The sequence below is a fragment of the Podarcis erhardii genome (assembly GCF_964252035.2).
Source record: "Podarcis erhardii genome assembly, chromosome: 3".
Classification (NCBI taxonomy): Eukaryota; Metazoa; Chordata; class Lepidosauria; order Squamata; family Lacertidae; genus Podarcis; species Podarcis erhardii.
Genome location: NC_138507.1, coordinates 83,297,494 through 83,319,017, shown reverse-complemented (window position 1 = coordinate 83,319,017; position 21,524 = coordinate 83,297,494). Strand labels below are relative to the sequence as shown.

Here is a 21,524-nt window from a genome sequence, read left to right as displayed (position 1 = left end):
GAGAGATGTTCCTTTACTTGGGAGCTCTCCTCCCTGGCTGATACTCCAGTTACTTCACTCTTAGCCAGTTTCTGTTGCAATCATGGTTGGTTGGTCCTTCTTATCCGGCATTGTTGTTGTAAACTCTGCATCTGTTCCTACTTTATTAACTACTTGCTTCCTGACAATCACTTTTTGCTTAATTTCCCACACTTTGGATTTTGTAACCGCCATTTGCTGAACTTCCTCTGCTCCATCCTGCCCACATCTGGCTATGTTTTATTTTTCTTTCTCCCACACCTGTTCAAATGGCATAGGTTGAATCCATCATACCTTATGCTCCACTGACTCTGGCAGCCCAATCACATGCATGTGTTACCTGGAGGAAGTCCCACCAAATTCTGTGGGGCTTAATCCTAGGTAAGTATGCATATGCTATGAACGAGAAATCTGAGAGCTGGATACTGTTGTGCATCAGTATTCAGAAATGGAAGAAAGAAAACATCTGAGTAATCTATATAGTTTATTAGAGCAAGATTTGCCTCATGTGACAAACAGACTTTAAAAAAAGCCACTTGAATGAATTTTTTAATGTGTTATCACAGGTGATGTATAACCAGAGGTAAAAACACGTTAGGACAAGTCAGAATGCCATTTCTACACAATATCTGGGGTTATGTGTAATTATAGCAACTCCCTTCTCCTTGTGACCCTCCCAAAAAGGTAACAACAGGTGGAATGCCATTTCATAAGATCTGCAGAGGTAGCAGCAGTGTTGTGCACCTGACATGAACACAGTCAGGTGGTTGGCACCAGGGACGTGAAACACAAACAATCTGTACCTTTTTATTGGCTTCTTGCTGATGAGAGTAAAGAATAATAATAATTGGGGGGTGTATTAGTTTTTGTTACTATGTTATGCATTTTTGTGTTTTTATATTGTAAACTGCCCTGTCATCCTTGGGTGAAGGGCGGTATAGAAATTTTAATAATGATGATGATGATGATGATGTTACAATGCTCCATGTTGGCTTCATTGTAATACAGACACTCTTGTATAAGCAGATGGCAAGTTGCAAAATTCTTCTGAAGTTCAGCCTGCGCTTGGAAAACAGTTCCCAAAACGCTGTGTTACATGTCATTACAGAACGTACCTTTAAGTGTGCTTTCAGATGGAATCTTTTGCAAGTGTTAAGCATGCTCACTTGGCTTATGCGACACCAGCATGGCATATGAAAATGTGCCAAGTCCTGTGCTACTCTTTGCTACTCTGAATTGACTTGCAGGATCAGTAATGTGGCAGTCTCCAAATCAGTTATTAAATGAACCTATTATTAGATGATACCCCTGGGCTTAAAGAACCTTCATTCCATTTGCTTTCTCATGTTACACTAGTTGGGGGGTGCTTGTCATTTTGATGCAGCCTAAGATTCAGCCTTGGTGTAAAGTGTGGTTTGTGGAACCTAAGGACCTCTGGGTTGTGTGCCTTCTGCTATCTATAGCTGGTGTAAGATGTCATAATTTGAACTGTATGAATGAGACCAGGTTATTCTTACAGCTCTTGAACACCATTATTGAAAGGAGACACACCCGCATTGAAGAATAATGCCTAGATTTACTGTTTCTGTTACTATCTAATACAGCTGTGTGCCTGTTTTCTTGCTAAAGAATTTTAGTAATTTATTTTTATCTATGTTGCGCAACATAAGAGAAACCCAGTCAAAAGTAAGTGGGTATTCAAAGACTCAAGTAACATAGACAGTGAAGACTGAAAGGGGAAATGTTTGAAGTAATTACCAATTACATTAAAAATGAAGTATTTTCACTCAGAATGAATAAAGGGTTGGGATCAGAAACTGGCTATTGCTAACACCAACCCCCAATTACTTTTTTGAAGACTTCTGAAGAAGTGAAATAGAATGGCACTTAGGCTCAATTGAGCTGTGGTGGAGCCAGCATTCATATTTTGGCTCAGTCCATTTATAAAGTGGAGAGGGGTGGGCGGATCTTACTTTTAACGGTACAAGCTGTGCAGCAAGGGGAGGGCTGAACTCTTTCCCCACTTATAATAATAATAATAATATCTTTATTGTCATTGCCCCCTCTCAGGGACAACGAAATTACTTATGCTTTATCTGTCTGCAATCAGTTGCTCCAGCAGCTTTTATCCTATTTCTGACTCAGATAACAGCAGTGAGCTGAGAACAGAGAAAAGGAGCTGGAACAACACTGAGGGAAGGCATGGCATTGAGTGGGGAAGGGTTCAGGGCTCTTCTCCTGTTGCTCTGCTAAACAACACTCCCTCTTCCTCACCATATGAATAAGGTGAACATGTGAAAAGAAGCACATGCCGTTTGGCCTTCAACTGCAGCACTGTTTATTGTTGCCTTAAAAAAACCCCAAATGTATACATCAGCAACCTCTGCCGCCTTCAGTGCAAAATAAATAAATTACTTATAGATCAGCAGCTGCTGCCTTCTTCAGTATCAAATAAATAAATGACATAAAGAAGATGTTTCATTTGTTTTACTTTGTCTAGAAAAGGAAGACCAGTGTCTCATGCCTGAAGCCTGGAATGTGGACCAGGGAGTAATAACCAAACTGAAGGAGCAATACAAAAAGGAGCGCAAGGGGAAAAAGGGGGTGAAGAGTAAGTGGAAAACATTGCACCTTAAAATTCATAAATTCCTGCCTCTTTTCACTTCACCAATACTATCTTTCTTTCAATGTTTTCCTCAAACTACTTACTCTTTTACTTTGCTGCTCCTGACTGCTTTCCTGTTCACAGTTACCAGGGGTGGAAATTAATGATACTTAAAATCCAGAGGTGTTGGGGTCATTGCTTTTATCCAGTTGGATAAAGTATTGGGGGGAATACTTTTAAAATATTAATATTTAATTTTTGGCTACCATAAAACACTTCTTGTTAAGGTTTGTCCAAACCAGCCAATTTTTGTTTGACTTAGAGACCATAGAGGCTGTTGTTGATTGTGTGATCTCTCCTGGTTTGTATTTCTGGGAATCTTTGTGCAGAACTTAATGCTTCAGTAAATGATTGCTAATCATTCCATCTAATTTTTGAAGTTAGTTTAGTCTGTGTGTGCACCCTATCATTTACAGTGGGCAATGCAAATTGGATCAGGAGAACCATTCAGCTATTTTCATGTACCCAAGGATTTGGGTTTGCATTTGCTTTTATTGAACAGCGTTCCCCAATGCTACCTGGCAAAATGCTTTTGAAACTGAGGGAGAGTGAAAAATGTTCTGATAGCATGCAAGAAGTTACTTGCCATGCACAGGCCTTTGGACTAACCTGATCCTATCACTTGATATGTTCAACTGTTTATTTCCCTTTGGCAGCCCTGAGACAACTCCTTCCAAACAAAGCAAACAGCTTTGTATGAAGTTATAAACTTTGCCATCCAGTGGAAATACCTCATGCGCCCCCTCAGCACATCTGAGAAGTTAGGGTGTGTATATAGGAGGGTGTACAGTGCATATATTTAGCAGTTTTTGTTTTTTTTAAGAATGTAGTTCTGGGAGAAGAAGAGGAGATGTATGTACTGCAAACCTGTAAAGAGCAACTCATGAGACAAGCAGACAGATCTTTGGTCTGGACATACCCTTAACTAGAAGTGAAAGATAAAAGCAAATTAATTTCTACCCTTGTTTCTTTGTAATGTTTGCTACATGCAAGTCATGCTATCCTCATAATTTGAATGCAGGGCTCGAAATGGGGGGCGGTGGAATCTTGCCAGGCTTTTAATAATATCAGTAAGTCCTCATCAAACTTCTCCTAATTCGGTTGAGTGCTATTTTTATACCAGGCAAACAACTGGATCAGTATTTGAAGTTTAATTTCTAGCCCTGTGTGTCATACTTCCTTTCTGTGTTACATCTCTTACAATATAAATCCATTATGTAGAAGCTGTGTGCTCAAAATGTGCAATGCAACCCTTTTGGATGTTTAATATGTAAATCCTAGGTTTATATGTCATACACAGCAGTTGTATTCTGAAAATTTGGGTAGCAATTATATGGAACAAATGCACACAGAAATCAAGATTTACAAAAAAAAGTAAGATGCTTAATTTTTAATGTTAGTCTTTGCAAAATTGATTAAAAAATTACAGTATTAGCTTTCCCCATTATTCTTGGGGAGGACTTTGCTAAATGCTAGCTTTCAGCATGTTGCAGGGGCTTTTGGTCTGTGCAGCCTTATAGTGTTAGCACTGTTAGGATCATAGAACAGATAATTTTTCAGCTAAAAAATATTATAATTGGATCACAGTACCAAATTTTGGTAGTGTTAAAATGTATTTGGTGATTACTTGTGGGCCTAATGGCAAAAGGCACGATAGAGTCTGAAATTTGGATGAATATACTTTGTATATTCCTCTGTTTTGTTGCTCAAATTGCAATACTCATTCATCATGCATTTACAAACCTGAGAGAAAGTCCTCCTTACATCAGCTATTTATTCTGCTGTATTTACTATGGTAAACTCTAAAATATGATACCTGGCAAGTTACCGGTATTTCCCCTAGACGTTGTAGGGAAAGGAGAAGATACAGGTCTCCCTCCTTGAATTTTTTGAGAGTGCTTTACTGAAGCATAACCACTTCATTGATTCCCTGTATTCTACATCTGAGTATTGAAAAGAAGGAAGTGGATAATTCTATTTATTAGGTTTTTTGGTTATGGAGAAATGCTTCAGCGGCAGTAAGACAAGTAACCTGTCCCTGTCACCTTGCAAACCATTCTTTCAAAATGCTGTACATCATGTATTCCTCCAAAACATCATTTAAGGGTTAGCCACTTTTCTGGGACAATGTCCAGATCTCCTGGCAGCCTGCCACATTCTGTTTTGTTTTAAAACCCTAAGGCTTCTGCCAGCCCACCCAATTCAGCTAATGGGACTGAGACAGGCTTTACTCTGGCTGAATGAAGTCCTATCCACTGATCCTAAGGCCTACTTCAAGAGTATTCATTCTCCTGTTCATCGGTGCTGCCCCATAGTATGAGGGGATATGCTCTTGCCTTAGTCATTGCTACAAGATCTAGTAATTCAAGTTCTTTACTAGATTCTCCATTGTGAGGTTTGGCAAATTGCTCTTCCTTTTTCCATTCATTCCTTGCCACCCAAAAAATATCAGAATTTGGGACTCACTACAAGCTTGTTAAATGTTGAGAATCATGCAAAGAACATGTATAGATACGTGGTCTGAATATCTTAGGTAGCATAGGCCACAGGAGTTTATGGCACTTTGCATTCGAGCATGGGCCTCTGCAACTCGTCATGCTGAATCCAGCCCACTAGCAACATAGGGAGCTACATTGATCTGTAAAACCATTAATTAAAAATAACGTTATATATCACTCAATCCATTTTTCCATTGCTGGCGACTCGCAGCTCTGCAGCGCCCCCTGGTGCCACATTTTTATAACACATTTTTAACGTTATAACCTACCAGTGTAGGTTAGTCCCTGGTGTAGCCTGCCAGAGGTTCTCACTTTAAAACTATATTTTTGCTCCCTACCTGAGACTACAAGAACTGAGGTGGGGGATGCCAAATGCCAAGCAGGTCATGATTGGTGGAATGTGTTTCATTTAGTGAGTAGCAAACTATTGATCAGGATGAGATAAAACTAAAACACAGAGGACTGCACGAAGGTCGTGCTCAATAGAGTGGCATACCTAGCAGAAAAGAAATAGATTTTTAAATTTGAGATGAGGCATTTGTTTTGACTGTAAATTATTATGTGTATAACCAAATTGGGTTTTAAAACCATGCCACTCTTCTTTCTGAACTAAAGAGCTAAATGTTTAAACAAGAGTGATGGATGAAAGAATGGAATTTGCTTCCCCCTCTCCCAGCTTTTCCTGATATGAAAAATAACTGGTTATGAATCTTAATTAAATGAAATCAAGTAGCATTTTGCCATTACAGAAATTAAGCATCTGCTCAGGGCCAACACTCTTGGAAGATGCATCAGTTATGCATAATCTAGAATAGTTTGTAACTGTGATAAATCAGTTATATTTGGTGACAGAAAGGTTAAAAGTGGAAATCTAGGGGCATGAATGTTCAGCTGTAAAGCATATATAACTTTAATGAATGTGCACACCTGTAGAATTTTGTATATTTGCAGACAAGCACTTCTGTTATAGTCTTGCAAAATCCTGAATTGTTTGTCTGAAACAAATATCAGTCGTTACAAATCGTTGTTATTATTATGGCAGGATTTGGACCGAATAATTTGAGGAAAGTGCTGTGATTTTGCTAGGCTGCTGTAAAAAGTCCTTGTGAAGTGTGCTAAGTTCAGACCTGTCTTAGAATACACTTTAAGGTGACTAGAAATAGTTATATTATTTAGTAGATTAGGAAAAACGGTTATGGACTGTGGGTAAGATATTTTCCCATTCTTAATTAAACTTACAACAGGAAAAACTACCGAAGATATGTTTCAGCCTCAGTCCTATATAAAACAGTCAAAACAGGGATGTGGGAAAATGATGGAGCAAAATGCAGGTAAGTTTTGAGAAGGGCATGGGTTTTCACCACATGTAGTTTCAGGAAGAACAAAACCAGCGACTCTTGCTTGATTGTTTTTGTTTTTCAATTTTTTAAAAGTAATTGTCATTGTTTAGATTGTGGCACGGTCACAGTCCTGCACAATTTTGTGAAAGTTTGAAAGCTTGTGCAAAAAAATTAACTCACAAGTGTTACAGTCTTTGGAAAAATAAAATTATTTTTTGTTTTATTTGCTGTCACTTGGATGCATTTTACATTTCTCAAGCAAGTCCATGCAGTGAACAGAAGTGTGCGTGCAAAACCTCAGTTTTCATCACTTCCTTCTTAAAGCAGTTCATTTCATGCCATAAATTTAGTTACTGGTGGAAGTAGGAATCATTATTTGACTCATGTTCATCTTTTTCTTTTGCTATAAATAGCACTCATTGTCATTATTGTTGGTGCAACATGTTAGTTAATAGTAACACTACTTTTATTAATGTTTGCAAAACTTTCCCCCCACATTTTGTTGTTTTTGGCCAGGGCCCAACAGGTCAAAACTACAAGATATGCTTGCTAACTTGAGAGATGTTGATGATCTGCCTGGATTACAACAGTCAGCCATGTCTCTCACCAGATCCAGTACTTCACGGCTTATTGAACAAGAAATCAATAGAACAGATGAAGGTGAGGGCTGCTGTGTGTGTAAGGGGTGCATTAGAGCTATTGCTTGAGAAAACGAGGCCTAATCAAGCCTGCCAGACCTCTCCGTTTTGGCCAAACTACACCCTTTAGGGCCCTAAATTGAAAGGGTGTTTTGCAGGCACCTTTGATGGGTTGATCAAGGGGTGCTAGCAAAATAGGGCTTTGGAAGATGCTTCTGAAGGCCTCTGCAGCCACCTGACATCATTGTGACATTCAGGCCCGACAGGTCTGATGGCTGGGGAAAATAACAATCTGACATTTTTGGCCAAAAAGGGTCCCTACTCCTGAATTAAAGGAATCTGAACTAGTTGATATTTGAGCTTTTGCCTATTATTCTGTCAGCTTTGTATGTATATGTGTTCTGAAGCGAAGATGATTTTTAGAAGATGCATGTTGTAGCAAGCATAACCTTACAAGAAGTAATAATACTTCCTATGTGAAAACAAAGGGGAAATCACAGGATGGAGCTTCCTACCTGTAGTTTTTATAATTATTTGTATTACAAATACATATGCTATACATTTCTCTTTAAAAAGAAATCTCCACCAATCTGTTGTCCAAATATTTGGGGGCATCTTTTTAGCTGATTAAATGTTCTTAATCAGTTACTCCAACTAAGAGTTGATTAAATGCTCCATCCTTTCTTTGTATACATACTACCAAACTTCCTTCCTTTCAGTTTTGCAAAGCTGCTGTTTTGCATGGTAATTCTTATGAGTAAATAAGATCGCAAGATTACTATGTCCTGAAAATTTTAACTTTGCTAGTATTTTTCAAGCACATGGCAAATTACAGAACCAACTCTTAATGTACCTTACCAATACATAAAGCAGGAGTGGATTAATGGTAGATCTGGATCTACTGGAAGCTCTGGATGATTTGAAGCAGAGTGACAAGGATTCTGACTAGTGTTCTCGTTTAGTTGTGTCCGACACTTCGTAACCCCATGGACCAGAGCACGCCAGGCACTCCTGTCTTCCACAATGGCAACAAAATGTCCGTCTTAAATTATGCTGCTAGAATGAAGAAAATTGGAGGCAAGGAGTATATTAGAAGAAAAAAAGGAAGGCGGATGGGTGGGTGGGTGAAGAGAAGCAAGCAGCCAGGAATAGATTTTTGTGTGGAAAGACTGTGAGCTTATATAAGTTTTGGTGCTCAGAATAAATGTCTGGATTCAGAAGACTTTAATTCTAGGTGCTTATCTTTTGCACCAGTCTCTAGTTGATAGATATTTGAGGGAAAAATTAAGCAAGTTCTGAAAACCTGAAAACATATAAAACCTGAAAACATATATAAAAACATCACCATTCCACTGTCAACAAGCTAAATAATTGGTTTTCTTTAACATGTCTTCCAAGAAAGCCCTTTTGATTTCATATTAAACTTAACCTTGCTAAGTTTAAGGGGCAGTTTACACTCGATGAGCATCTCCTGGCCAGCATTCAAATGAAGGTACCATTTGTGTAGACCAGCACGTCCCCATGGGGGCTTTCCATTTCAGTTATTGTGAGTGACACTTTTTGAGAAGCTGCAGTTGCAGAAGTCGCAGCTGATTCTTCCTCAGAGGTAATAATGCCTCCAACTTGAACGCTGCCAGATACCGGCCCTGAAATCTCCCAGTTGCCAATTGCAAAGCCACCTCTAGTCGTGAACTGGATCCAACTTCCTCTGTTTAAAATTGCTGTCTGGGCATATTTATAAATAGAAAATATGTATTTGTCATGTAATGGCTACTAGTCTGATTAAAACAGCTTCTGCTGGCTGCATTTTAAGAAGTGGATGTAGCACACTACATGGAACAAGTGCAGCAGAATATTGAACGATCAGCAGCCCACATGCTTAAAATATATGCTTTGAAAGACAAAATGTTACTTAGCAACACTTTGAGAAGTGGGGGGAAATCTCCTTTTGCTTGGAACATTTTTCCCCCATCCCACGTTGGGTTCACTGCTGGAAAGGCCTAGGTGGTAGTTTTTCCACAATTGCTCAGTTGGGTGTCCTGAGCTTACAGTCTCAGCATTGCTTTGACCTTCACACAATTGGGCTGAAGGCTACCTTCGATTTTTGAATGGGTGTTCGATGTTTTGGCAAACTTATGGCAAGATTTAGGGCTTTTACAGGTGATCCCCCGCCCCCGGCCACCGCTATGTACTGTTTTTACTTTGTTGCATTTTCCTAGCATTCAGAATGCAATATTTTTATTTTTAGGAAAATATGAATGTGACCCACCCTCTTTTCAGCCCCATTGAATTTTGGGCTGAATATTTCATTCTCCCTTTGGAATCAATGGGACTACTTGAAAACATCAGAGTGAACTTGGATCAGGCCCATTAGTCCAGCACTCTGGTCCCACAGTGGCCAACCAGATGCTCCAAAGGATGCTTACAAGCAGAACCTGAACACTCATCCCACCTGCGATGCAACTGGTATTCAGAGGGCGTGGTGGAACTTGGCCTCCATGGCTAGTAGTCATTGATCGCCTTTTCCTCTATGAATTTGTCTAATCTTTTCAAGTCGTCAGAATTAGAGTGGCCACCCCTGCCTCTTGTAGGAGTGGATTCCATAGTATAATAATAATAATAATAATAATAATAATAATAATAATTTATTTGTACCCTGCCAATCTGACTGGGTTGCCCCAGCCACTCTGGGCGACTTCCAGCATATATAAAAACATAATAAAACATTACACCTTAAAAAGCTTCACCATAAAGGGCTGCCTTCAGATGTTTCCTAAATGTCATGTAATTACTCATCTCCTTGACATCTGAAGTCTCTTGCACAAATATTAGTGCAATCAGCCAAACAGTATTTCCTTTTTTAGTGCTTAATTGTTTTGAACAATTCTGAAGAAATCAGCTTCCGAGGTATGTGTATTTAAGAACTTTATTTCTGGCAAAAATTGGATTCTGCTGGTGCTGATTTGCGCATGTTAATTTCACTTTGTTTTGTAAAGAGCTTACTCTACTGAATTTCAGTTGAATTGCTTATGCCAAGCTTCTGATTGTATGGAGTACTTAACTTTCATTTCTTCTCTTTCAGTTGAAGCTTTAACATTCCCTCCTTCATCCGGAAAGTCTTTCATTATGGGAGCAGACGAGGCCCTTGAAAACGAGCTGGGTCTTGGGGAACTAGCAGGCCTAACAGTAGCCAATGAGGCAGATTCTCTGACGTACGATGTAAGTGCTAGCTTGTCACTGTTGCCTCTGTTGTTCAACAGGTAAAAATTGTGATAGGAAAATAGGAAGAAGCTGCCTTATAATGAGTCATTGTTCCATCTAACCCAGTCCTGTCTACACTGACTGGCAGAGGCTCTCCAGGCTTTTGGACCAGAGTCTTTCCCAGCCCTATATGGAGATGCTGGGGCTTGGACCTTCTCTATGGAAAGCATGTGCTTTACCGCTGAGCTATGGTTCTTTTGATCTACCTTATAGGATTGTTACAAGGACATTTCCTTAAGGTAGGAGTGCTGCATGATGCTCTGAAAGTCAAAATAAGCCCAAAAGTCTGGCTCACTGGCTGCTACAGCCTTCTCCACTCCCTCTCTCGCTTCCATGATCTCTGCTTCCTCTGCTTTTTCGTTCCCTCTTCATCCCCACCTTTTTTCCTGATTTTCTTCCGAAACCCTTCCATTGGTGAAACGGTTGAGCAGCACTGTGGCAACAACAGGGCATCTCCTACCTCTTTGCAAAGACTCTTGGAAGCAACATGGCTGGAGTGGCTGCAGTGCCATCTATAGGCAATTCTGACCTCTGCAACTCAACCATTTGAATGCAGCCATGTTCCTTCGCTTTGCAGTGGGAGGGAGAATGTTCTTTCTCTATCTGAGGTGCCAGACCTAATAGTATGGTTCCTTTGGTGACCAGACTTCTGGAATGCTGTGTTCCTGTACAATGCATAGTTCGGAAAAATCATAATTTAACATGTAAGATTAATAAAACATGCAAACATGCAAGAATATGAAAGCTTGCATTCACAAGGGCGCTCTGCCATTTATCTCTTTAGCAATCGATTCTTATAAGTATAATCTGCTTACAGTCCTACAAATGATGTCTATGCTGTGCTGATCCCTGAACTACCCAAAGCTGCCTTAAGTAGAGGATGTTCTTTTACAGGACAATGCTCTGATGTGGCAGTAGTTATTATAAAATTGGATGTGGCTTCTCTTTCCAATGCATGGCCAAGATAAATGATTTATTGCTGACCATTTATTGCATACACTTCCAAAAGCTTTTCAGAGGCACTGAATGGATTACTTTCCATATGAATTTATCAACTTGTTGGAGTCATCAGCCTTCCTTTCTATCTCACCAGCATTGGTGTTGCCTTGAGACAGGGCTTTTTCAGGAGCAGTGTTCAGACTTATTTTGCCAGCTGTTCATTATTGATTAATGATTGCATTGTATTTTGCTGATCCATGCTGTGCTTTTATTACAGTTTTCATCTGGTATTTTAATGTAGTGATTTTGGATTGTATCTTTCCATTTTGCAAGCTACTTGGGATGAAAAAGTGGAATATATATATATGAAATAAATGGTGAAGCATGTTTTAAAGAAGGAATAAGAATGAAGCTCTGTTTGCAGATATTTAAAGAAGCCACCTCTTGTGTGGATGAAATAGTAGGGAGGACAGCAGAAAGTATGCGGACATCCAAGAATATACTCAGGCTTTTATGGGAAAGGGGAGGCAAGCATAATAATTCAGAGCAAAGAGAAATTGATGAGAAGAGGGGAACAGGGAAATGAGGGGTAGAGTTTGAAGTCTATTGATACAGCTGCCAACTGTTCATAAGGCATGCTGTGTATTTCTTAAAAATGAATGCTTGTCCCCTCAAGGTTCCATCTCATGCTGTTTTGCAGGCAACACTGTTAAAATGAAGAAATACAGGTCGTACAGCTCTTGACTTTTTTTGTTGTTGTTGACTTTAATGACTGGAGGGTTAACTTTAATAGGAAAAAACAGTTGCATCTCTATTTTTTGTTACTTTTTCTGCCACATAGTCCGAACTCAGCATTTGATAGTAGGAAAATGAAATACCATCTGTTTTAATAGTCCCCCGCCTCGCATTGGCTAAACTGAAGCTTTTGTTTTTATTACCACAGATAGCAAATAATAAAGATGCACTGAGGAAGACCTGGAACCCCAAATTCACCTTAAGGAGTCATTTTGATGGAATAAGAGGTCTTGCTTTCCATCCTGTTGAACCTGTGTTAATTACGGCATCCGAAGACCATACATTAAAAATGTGGAATTTGCAGAAAACATCTCCAGCAAAAAAGTAAGATTGTGATTGTTAAAAGACATGTGGAGATTAATTTTTTAGACTAATCATTGTAGAAACATGGTAGAAACATAATGACTAGTTTAGGCCTGATTAATCCTCTCAAGGATAAATATTACCTGCTGACTCACTTATTGGGTTAAGGAATATTGTTTCTCTTCCAGAATGCATGCCAGTTAGATTTAAACCTTATAAACATTTATAAGTCTTATAAATGGCGCATGTATATGTATATATGTGATCGTGTATCATATTGAATTATATAAAAGCAAAGAAAGGTACTATTTAAGTAATAACCTGTTGCCATTATAAGAAAAGGGAACTTACTCATAGTCTTTGGTATTCTCCTATATCTCAAGAATCTTAGGAAGGATCAGTTGGTATTTACAGCACACACAAAAAGGCAGCCGTTGCCGCAACAAGAATTGCTTGGTTCTGTGAATATTCACAAGAATCTTGCGGGTAGACCGGTGATGGGGACAGACACATGACACTGGTGTTAAAAGACCTGCACTGGCTTCCTGTGTATTATTGGGCCAAGTTCAGGGTTCTTGCGCTAGTCTACAAAACCCTGAATAACCTAGGCCCAGCATAACTTAACCCCAAGTTAATTACTGGGATCATCGGGGGAAGCCCTTCCCACAGGAAGTTCGACAAACACCATCTCTGCCCCTACTAAATCTCAGGACTCCTGGTCAAAACTGTTTTATTTAAGGAGGCCTTTGCACCCTGAATGCTTCTTAGATGTTTTATTTGACAAAAATGAAAATTCTTGAGTTTTTAAGTTTTAGAGGTTTTAATTTATGTTTAAAATTTTGAATAATGTATATTTTGTTGTTTTGTAAGCCTCTTCAAGACCTACATAATGAAAAGTGGGATATACATAAATACATACTGTATATACACACATAAAATAGCTTTGCAAGAGCCACTTTTTTGTCTTTTTCCTTACACAGTATATAGGCTATTGGTGGTTGGCCACTGAAATCAGCTCTTGCTGATTCTTTCACAGTCCTTTTTTATGCTTTGTTTGATTTTTACAAGGACACTTTGCAGAACAAGAAATGACTGCCTGTGGCTTATAAAAAGTGGGGAGGGGCAAAGAGGAGGAGTCAGGAACACTTAGTGTGCATGTAGAGGTAAAAGTGTTCAAAAGCGTCCTGTGAGTTTAGGCCAGGCATAGGCAAACTCAGCCCTCCAGATGTTTAGGGGACTACAACTCCTATCATCCCTAGCTCGCAGGACCAGTGGTCAGAGATGATGGGAGTTGTAGTCCCAAAACATCTGGAGGGCTGAGTTTGCCTATGCCTGGTTTAGGCCAACCTGGAAGCTAACTTTTTTATGCCTTAACAAATATTTTCTGAACCTGTGATTCTGCTTTTTTAAGGAGTGCCTCTCTTGATGTTGAACCTATCTACACTTTCAGGGCACACAAGTAAGTAAGCATTCAGAAACTTCTTTCTGTTATCAGAGAATATAGCTGCAGCACCTGACAGAGTTCTCCTTTTATGGGATAAACAGTGTGTTGACTCAGCCTGTCAAATGGTCATGTGGTTTCTTCATCTTGTGGCTCCAGCTCAGCTCACCACTCCTCTACTATGCTAGTGAACTCTTCCTTCCAAAAGGGGTGGGGCTGGTAAAAGCTGCAGCCTGGCAAGGTGATGGTGCAATCTGAACTGCAGTTCAGCCTCTGGTGAGGCAGATTGCATTAGCCTTCCTTTCTTTTTTTGCTTTTTTCTCCTTCCACCTTTCGCTTGTGTGGTGCTAGTGTCTTGCTATGTACCACGCAGAGCACAGATACAATACTTACTTACCAAGAGGCTAAGTCTTCAGCACGTGAATTGGAGAGGAATGGCCAAAGAGGTTGATAAGTGTGCAGTGGGGATAGGGAAGGGACAATTTAAAAGTGGTTGGGAATGGTCTAAAAAGCGAGGTTATGGCCAAAGCCATCCCACGACAATGCACCCCCCCCCCCGAGGTGGGTTGCTGCCACTTTCCTCCCCCTGAACGATCAGCATGAGCACCACCAGCACTTCCAAGGCCATCTCATCGCAGAGTTCTTCGCAGCGCAAGGCATTGTTCGTGATGTGGCCCTAGAGGGCAGCTTCACTACCTCCGTTGCTTTGTTGCAGCGTTGGCACATACTGCTTAAATTCTTAATGTTAAACAGTATTTCCTGCTGTTGCAGCAGAGCCGTGCTCTCTGAGGCCACCTCGCCCACAATGCTTTGCTCAGAGTGAGGTGAAGACCAGCCTATATGAGTGCTGCTGGCCATTTCCCTGCAGAAGCAAATGCTGTTTTACTTACCACAGCAGCAAGAGTGAAAGTGGCGCTCTGCAGGTGGATGGCAGCAGTGGCAGATAGCGCCATGGGCTGCTGATGGGGGTGTGATCTACTGCCAGAGCCCTGTAGCTTATGGACCTCATTGGCCCCGTTATGGCAGTTCCGTAAATACCTTGTTGGGGGGATCGTGTACAGGAGGAATGCATGCCAGGGGGCAGAAGGAAAAAATGTTTCCTGTTAATTACGTTTCTTTGAAGGTATACGTCACATTTCATTTTCTTCAGTAATGTTTTATTGTGGATTGTTTTATTGGTGTTTTAATGTGTTGTAAACCACTCTGAGATTTTTTCCCCTTAAAAATATAAAGCAGTATAGAAATGAAAATATTTGAAATAAAACTCCACTAAATCAGTATTGCTTCCTCTTGCAGCAGTCCTGTGCTTTGTGTGGTAATGAGTAATACTGGTGAGCAGTGTTATAGTGGGGGAACTGATGGCCTCATTCAGGGCTGGAATACTACAAACCCAAATATTGACCCTTATGATTCCTATGGTAAGTGTCCCCCCCCTTTTTTTTACAGGTTTCTCTTTTAGGGGGCAAGGGAGCACATTAAAAATGCACAACAGCTTATTGAATGCAGTACAACTCACTATGAAAAAGGAAAAACGGTTCTATTCAGAAACAAAATGCAGCTTGAACCGGGTGAAAGAGAAATGCCTGATAAGAGATCACACAGGATAGTTCTGTAATTTGGAAGCAATCTTGGCTTAGGATCCCAGTAATAGGAAAAAAGATATGGAAGAAGGTCATGATGTATTATTGCTTTGGAGGTAGACTGAGTCAGCAGTCTGTGTTGTCAGGACTTCTGCAGTTAAGGAAGGACTAGAGGGTTTGTAAACCGCCATTAGAGCATCTTTGCAGCACATAATATTTATAAAGAAATCCCATTTCCTCTTGTATTGTGCATTTTTTTCATCCCACAGATCCTTCAGTCTTAAGAGGTGCGTTTGTAGGCCACACGGATGCAGTGTGGGGCTTGGTTTACAGTGGAGCACACCAGCGCTTGCTCTCCTGTTCAGCAGATGGCACTATCCGTTTATGGAAAGCTTTGGAGATCGCTCCAGCTCTGAACGTATTTAATGATAATCAAGGTATTTAATAAATCTCCTGGATTGTAACACTATCAAAAGGAACGTCGCTTTTAATTATCCATGCTTCTGTTTATAACCACACTCTGGCATAATTGTGCAATACAGGTAGGTTGATTTTAGTATGCCACTGAGTTTTAGTGGATTCCCAGCATCACTACATTGATGCTTGCTGGGAAAGCATGAGATGAGAATCAAAAGCCCACTTGCCGGTTGCATTTGTTTTGAAGGATGTGTGTGTTGCAGAATCTCACAACTGTTTTTTTTATAAAGTAGCCACTGTTAATAGAACATGTTGATTGCTATATATATTGCTATATTGCTATATAATGAGAGATTCATTTTTTAAGCAATAATGCAATAGTAAGTTACATAGCAAACCACTATATTTGAATGTTTTCCTCCTGAGTTTTAAAGTTTAAAGAAGTTTTAAAATGGAAGAAATGTACAACTATTATTGTAGCACACACACTGGAGAGCACTGAACACTTCTTGATCATAGATTCTAGGTTCATGTTTTGAGAAATATTTTGGCTTCAGGGAAAGCCTGGACAAAAAAACAAGGCTTCACAAGATGTCTGAAACAGTTGACAACTGCTTTGCATATGGAAGAATGAAAGGCATTCCATAGTCAGGGGCAATATGAGAAAATGCCTGATTTGCGTCAGTGAGAATCCATTCACTCGTTGGGTATGAGCATAGCATTCTGGGAGGCAGGCATCTCCTCTCTCCGTTTTTCTCTCCCGCCAATGGAAAATGTCTGTTTCCATTCAGGTCACTGCCCTATGATGTGTGGTGCATAGTTTACCAGATTTCATGAGAGATTCTGCTAGATGACATGGGCCTTACAGCAGAGCTGCTATAGCCTAGACCCGAGCTTTCCAAACTGTGTGTCAAACACGTTAGCGTGTCGGCTGCAATGTGTTGTGCGAATGTTCCCCATGCTCTTCCCAGGACTGGAAAGGGGTTAGTTTAACCTCCAGTTTGCTAGTAAAACTGAACTACTGTGTCGTGAAATGATACATGTCTAAAAAGTGTGTCACTAATGTGAAAAGTTTCCAAAGCTCTGACCTAGACTCTCTTTCTTGTCTACCTAGAGCCCTTCTGCCTTCCTTTCTGAACCTTTGTACTTGCCCACCCAATATTAATCCATAAGACATTTGTGGTGCATTAGTCAGTATACTAGCTCTTGCTACTCTGCTCTTCTTGCGCATGGTGGGTGCACTGCACATCTCAGGTTACAGCAGGTGCTGATACCTATGTAAATGTGATGGGTTTAAGGATTGATTAGCTCATTACTGAAACAGAGTTCTAATATTCCAACATTCACACATCTGTTTGGACACTTGCGAAACCATATTCCTTGCTTTAACCAACTTGGCTGGAAAATTTGAAATGACTTCTAGATTTGTGCCAAGAAAATGAATGAATGTGGCTGCTTTCAGATAGTGGCTAATGGACCAAGCTTCCTATTCTTCCTAACACTCTTCTGCTTTTGTAGAGATGGGGATTCCATCTTCTGTGGACATTGTGAGCAGTGACCCAAGCCACATGGTAGCATCCTTTAATAGTGGCCACACAAGCATATATAACATGGAAACAAGACAACGCATCCTTAACTTGGAGTCCAACGCAGATACTAGTATGTATCCAAAGGGGTTATTTCCATGTGTTTTCATTGTTCATGTTTATATTGATAAAGTCTGAGACCATGATGCATAGAAGGGAATTAAATGAAGTGTACTTCCATTTAGGATACCGATGTTTGCACCTAATCGTCTTTGATGGACTGCTGGCGTCAGTCCACATGGGACTGATAAATCTAGCCATAAATGTACTCTAATACAAACAATTCTGAAAGAACAAATATGAGGAAATAGCAGATTAGCTCTCTTATTCTCCCTGACCCTCATCACCCACTTGCCATGCTTCCTTATATGATCCATAGGTATTTTGGGCTTCCTTAAATATTAGGTTTTCACCATCCCCTATGCAACTGTATGGTGTTCCTGAATTATACGCAGGTTAGTTTGAGAAGCAGGTTGACAATATATTGAATGAGCATAGTAAGGTACAAGTAGATTGAGTGGACTGAACATGTTGGGATTTTTGCACCAGATTGTCCTGCTAAATCAGGTCGTTAGTCTTTCCAATAGCTTATTTCAGAGGTTTTCAACCTTTTTGGGTCCACAGTTTCCTTCACCAACCACATGCTTTTTTGCAGCACCCCTGTGGAGCTCAGGAGCCCAGTTATGTCACCCCTTGCCTGCAGAGCCAGCAGCCCCTCACCCTTTTTCGAACACCCTCCCTTGTGGCGTGTCCCCTCAGCCTCCTCTCTGCTCCCTTCTCCTTGGGGCTGTTCTCTGGGCAGCTGCAGCTGCCACTCCTGGTCTCTGAGCTGCCACCCCGGCCCAAAGAGAGGTGCCTCCTCACACTGCCTCACAGGGGCCTGGGAAGCACCCCCTGGCCAGCCCCACGGGCACCTGGGGAGCTTGCAACAAACAGCTGTGCAAACCTTTGGGAGGCAGAGATGCAAGAGGCCATTAGAGGAAGGGAGAGAAGGAAAGAAGGACAGAGGCCAGTGTTGCCTGCAGCACTCCTGATCAGTCAAGGCACCCCAGGGTGCCACAGCACACTGGTTAAAAACTACTGGCTTATGTGAATGAAATAATTTTTCTGTGTTGACTGTGTTTGCACTTGTTCATTCCTTTAGCAGTCACCTCTTCTTGCCAAATAAACAAAGTAATCAGCCATCCAACTCTTCCAATTAGTATCACAGCCCATGAGGATAGACACATCAAATTCTATGACAATAACACAGGTAAGCCCAATTCTTCCCTCAGTAGGTCCTAAAATAAAAAACAAAAATATCATGAAATTGTCTGAAGTCCTACCCATTTAGAGAGAAATTTTGAAATTGAGGTTTGACAGTTCTATGACTTGTAAAACAGATGATAGGAATACAGTGGTACCTTGGTTTACAACCATAATTGGTTCCGGAGGTCCAGTTGTAAACCAAAACAGGTTGTAATCCAAGGCGCGCTTTCGCCGATGGGGCCTCCCCCCCCCAAAAAATGGTTGTTATAAAAAAAAAGGGTTGTAATAAAAAAATGGGTTGTAATCTAAAAAAAGGGACACATGGTTCCGGGTTTGACATGGTTGTAATCCAAAGCGGTTGCAAACCAAGGTACCACTGTAAAGGCTTATTGGCTGTGCAGAAGGAATTGGTGTGGCTCAGCATTTGAGTTACAGCTTTAACATCCTTCCCAGCCAATCCCGATGTTTGTCTTTGCTACAGAAAAGTGGATGATCCACAGGATCATGGAGGGAAATTTATGCATCCCTAATTTCCACACTGCACAAGATGGAATTGCTGCCCAAGCTTACAGATGCTTGTGTGTGTTTGTCTTTGTGTGTGTGTCTAAATAGGGACGCGGGTGGCGCTGTGGGTAAAAGCCTCAGCGCCTAGGACTTGCCGATCGCATGGTCAGCGGTTCGAATCCCCGCGGCGGGGTGCGCTCCCATCGCTCGGTCCCAGCGCCTGCCAACCTAGCAGTTCGAAAGCACCCCCGGGTGCAAGTAGATAAATAGGGACCACTTACCAGCGGGAAGGTAAACGGCGTTCCGTGTGCTGCGCTGGCTCGCCAGATACAGCTTGTCACGCTGGCCACGTGACCCAGAAGTATCTCCGGACAGCGCTGGCTCCCGGCCTATAGAGTGAGATGAGCGCACAACCCTAGAGTCTGTCAAGACTGGCCCGTACGGGCAGGGGTACCTTTACCTTTACCTTTACCTTTACCTTTACCCCTTCTAAATATCTGAAAGAGGAGCACTTAGACTCTTTACCCTTGTTCTTAAAGCTCCATGTTCTCCATGTTCACCCATAGTGAAGGAAAATATGTAAATCATAACTGTTAGAAAACTTGCAGTCATTTCGATTGGTATCTTAATTATGTGCTTAAAACAAAAACACACACAATGCATCATATTCCAAAGCTAGGCACCGTGTTAATGAACTCTGTTATTTAATTCTATAAATTTTGGTCCAGGTGTTTCCTGTTTGGTTTGGCAAAGGATCAGTAGGCAGAGTTAATACAAGCAACTTCGTTAAACCTGAGCCACTAGATAACTTCAGCCTTGTGACTTGCAAGGTTTGCTTTCAAAAGCTCATATCTAAGCTGCCTAGGAGTTCAGACTCTGTTTTCCGTGAACTGAGCTACCTTTTCTTTGATGTAGCAAACTGAGCTCAGGGTAGGTTTTGCTTTGCACTTGGAACAACAAAAAAGTGGGGGTACGTATGAATGATTAACATACTGTATCAAAGCACTTGTAGAAATCTCTGCTTTACCTCTGCATGTCTGCATAATATATGGATATGGCAACTAAGGCAGGATTGGGTCATTGCTTCCATTTTAAAGGGGAATGTTGAAGGATTTATTTGCAAGTATTGAGCACAAATGATGGGCGGTCGTTATCCATTTTGTATCTGATTATGTGAGAATCCACCCTTCTGCAGTTTACTTCAATTGATAGTAACACTATTCAGGATAGGGATTTCAAAGATATGTGCCAGGACACACCACTCTGCTGTGAAAAATGCTGAAGTGTGCCTTGTAAAAACTCACGCACTGTGATGGATGCATTCTACCTTTTCTCCATCAGAGTGGTGTGACCCCCTGCATTGTTAATTCTCCCACCCCCATTACTATATGGGCAGTGACATCACAAAAGAGTGAACAAGGGTGTGCTGGGATGTCGCCTGTACAGGGAGCTCCCAGAAGTAGAACCATTACCCTGAAACAACCTGTTCCACCCCTGATTGACTGGGCAAAGTAGGGAAGTGGGATGCAGAGCAGCAACAATCTGTGTGGCAGCTGTAAGGAAGATGCCTGCTTATTTCCGTGGGAGCTAATGAGTAAAAACCTGTCTAGGTTGTACCTAATGGTGCAGGAGCAGAGTTCAACTCATTTCCACTCTTGCCCCTAAAATCTGCTCCAGGCCCCCAGAGCTGATTCTGGGGGTGTGCAGGGGGCTGGAAGGGACAAGAGAGGAACACATGCATGCACAAAAATATTGTGCAAGTGGAGCTGCAGTGTTGGATAGAGCCCTTTGGTATGTTTTTTTTAGTGTGAAAGTGAATGCTACTTTCACTTTTTTTAACTGCGGGAAGGGACCTGAACCAGGTACCAAGTTTGGGAAGCAGAGCTCTAGGAAATAACTGGCAAAGTGAAAATGACCAGCACAGAGACACAGTCAGACAATCACTTTCCAAAGGGAAGGGGGCTATGCTCATATATAAAGATCCTCTGTTTCAGTGAGAATAGTTGCTAGTATGCTTGATAGCAGTATCATTTCCCATAAGTTCTGTTAAAGCTCTGTATTGCATTAACTGATGACAAGTTGTTCTTTTTTTAAAAAAATAAATCTTTAATTTCAAAGGAAAATTGATCCATTCCATGGTGGCCCACTTGGATGCAGTCACAAGTCTCGCTGTTGATCCTAATGGCTTGTACTTGATGTCCGGCAGTAAGTACATCCCACATCCACTCTTAATCTACTCTTAATTAAACGTAACTGCAAATCTAAATGTTTTTCCTCTTCTTTGTCTAACC

General features: G+C 41.0%; 1 protein-coding gene across 3 annotated transcripts in view; it reads left to right on the top strand.

Annotated features, from left to right (window-relative positions):
* The window catches only part of STRN (striatin), a 51,784-nt gene that overhangs the window by 23,305 nt on the left and 6,955 nt on the right, over positions 1-21,524 (top strand). Inside the window, exons 8-18 of one of the 3 annotated variants that reach the window (XM_081857665.1) lie at positions 2,519-2,629; positions 6,426-6,512; positions 7,038-7,181; positions 10,242-10,378; positions 12,303-12,478; positions 13,869-13,916; positions 15,195-15,316; positions 15,748-15,915; positions 17,414-17,554; positions 18,626-18,733; positions 21,352-21,438. In XM_081857665.1, the coding sequence (XP_081713791.1) occupies positions 2,519-2,629; positions 6,426-6,512; positions 7,038-7,181; positions 10,242-10,378; positions 12,303-12,478; positions 13,869-13,916; positions 15,195-15,316; positions 15,748-15,915; positions 17,414-17,554; positions 18,626-18,733; positions 21,352-21,438 (1,329 nt within the window). The remainder of the gene's footprint in view (positions 1-2,518; positions 2,630-6,425; positions 6,513-7,037; positions 7,182-10,241; positions 10,379-12,302; positions 12,479-13,868; positions 13,917-15,194; positions 15,317-15,747; positions 15,916-17,413; positions 17,555-18,625; positions 18,734-21,351; positions 21,439-21,524) is intronic. The other 2 variants (XM_081857666.1, XM_081857667.1) reach the window with 2 other exon arrangements.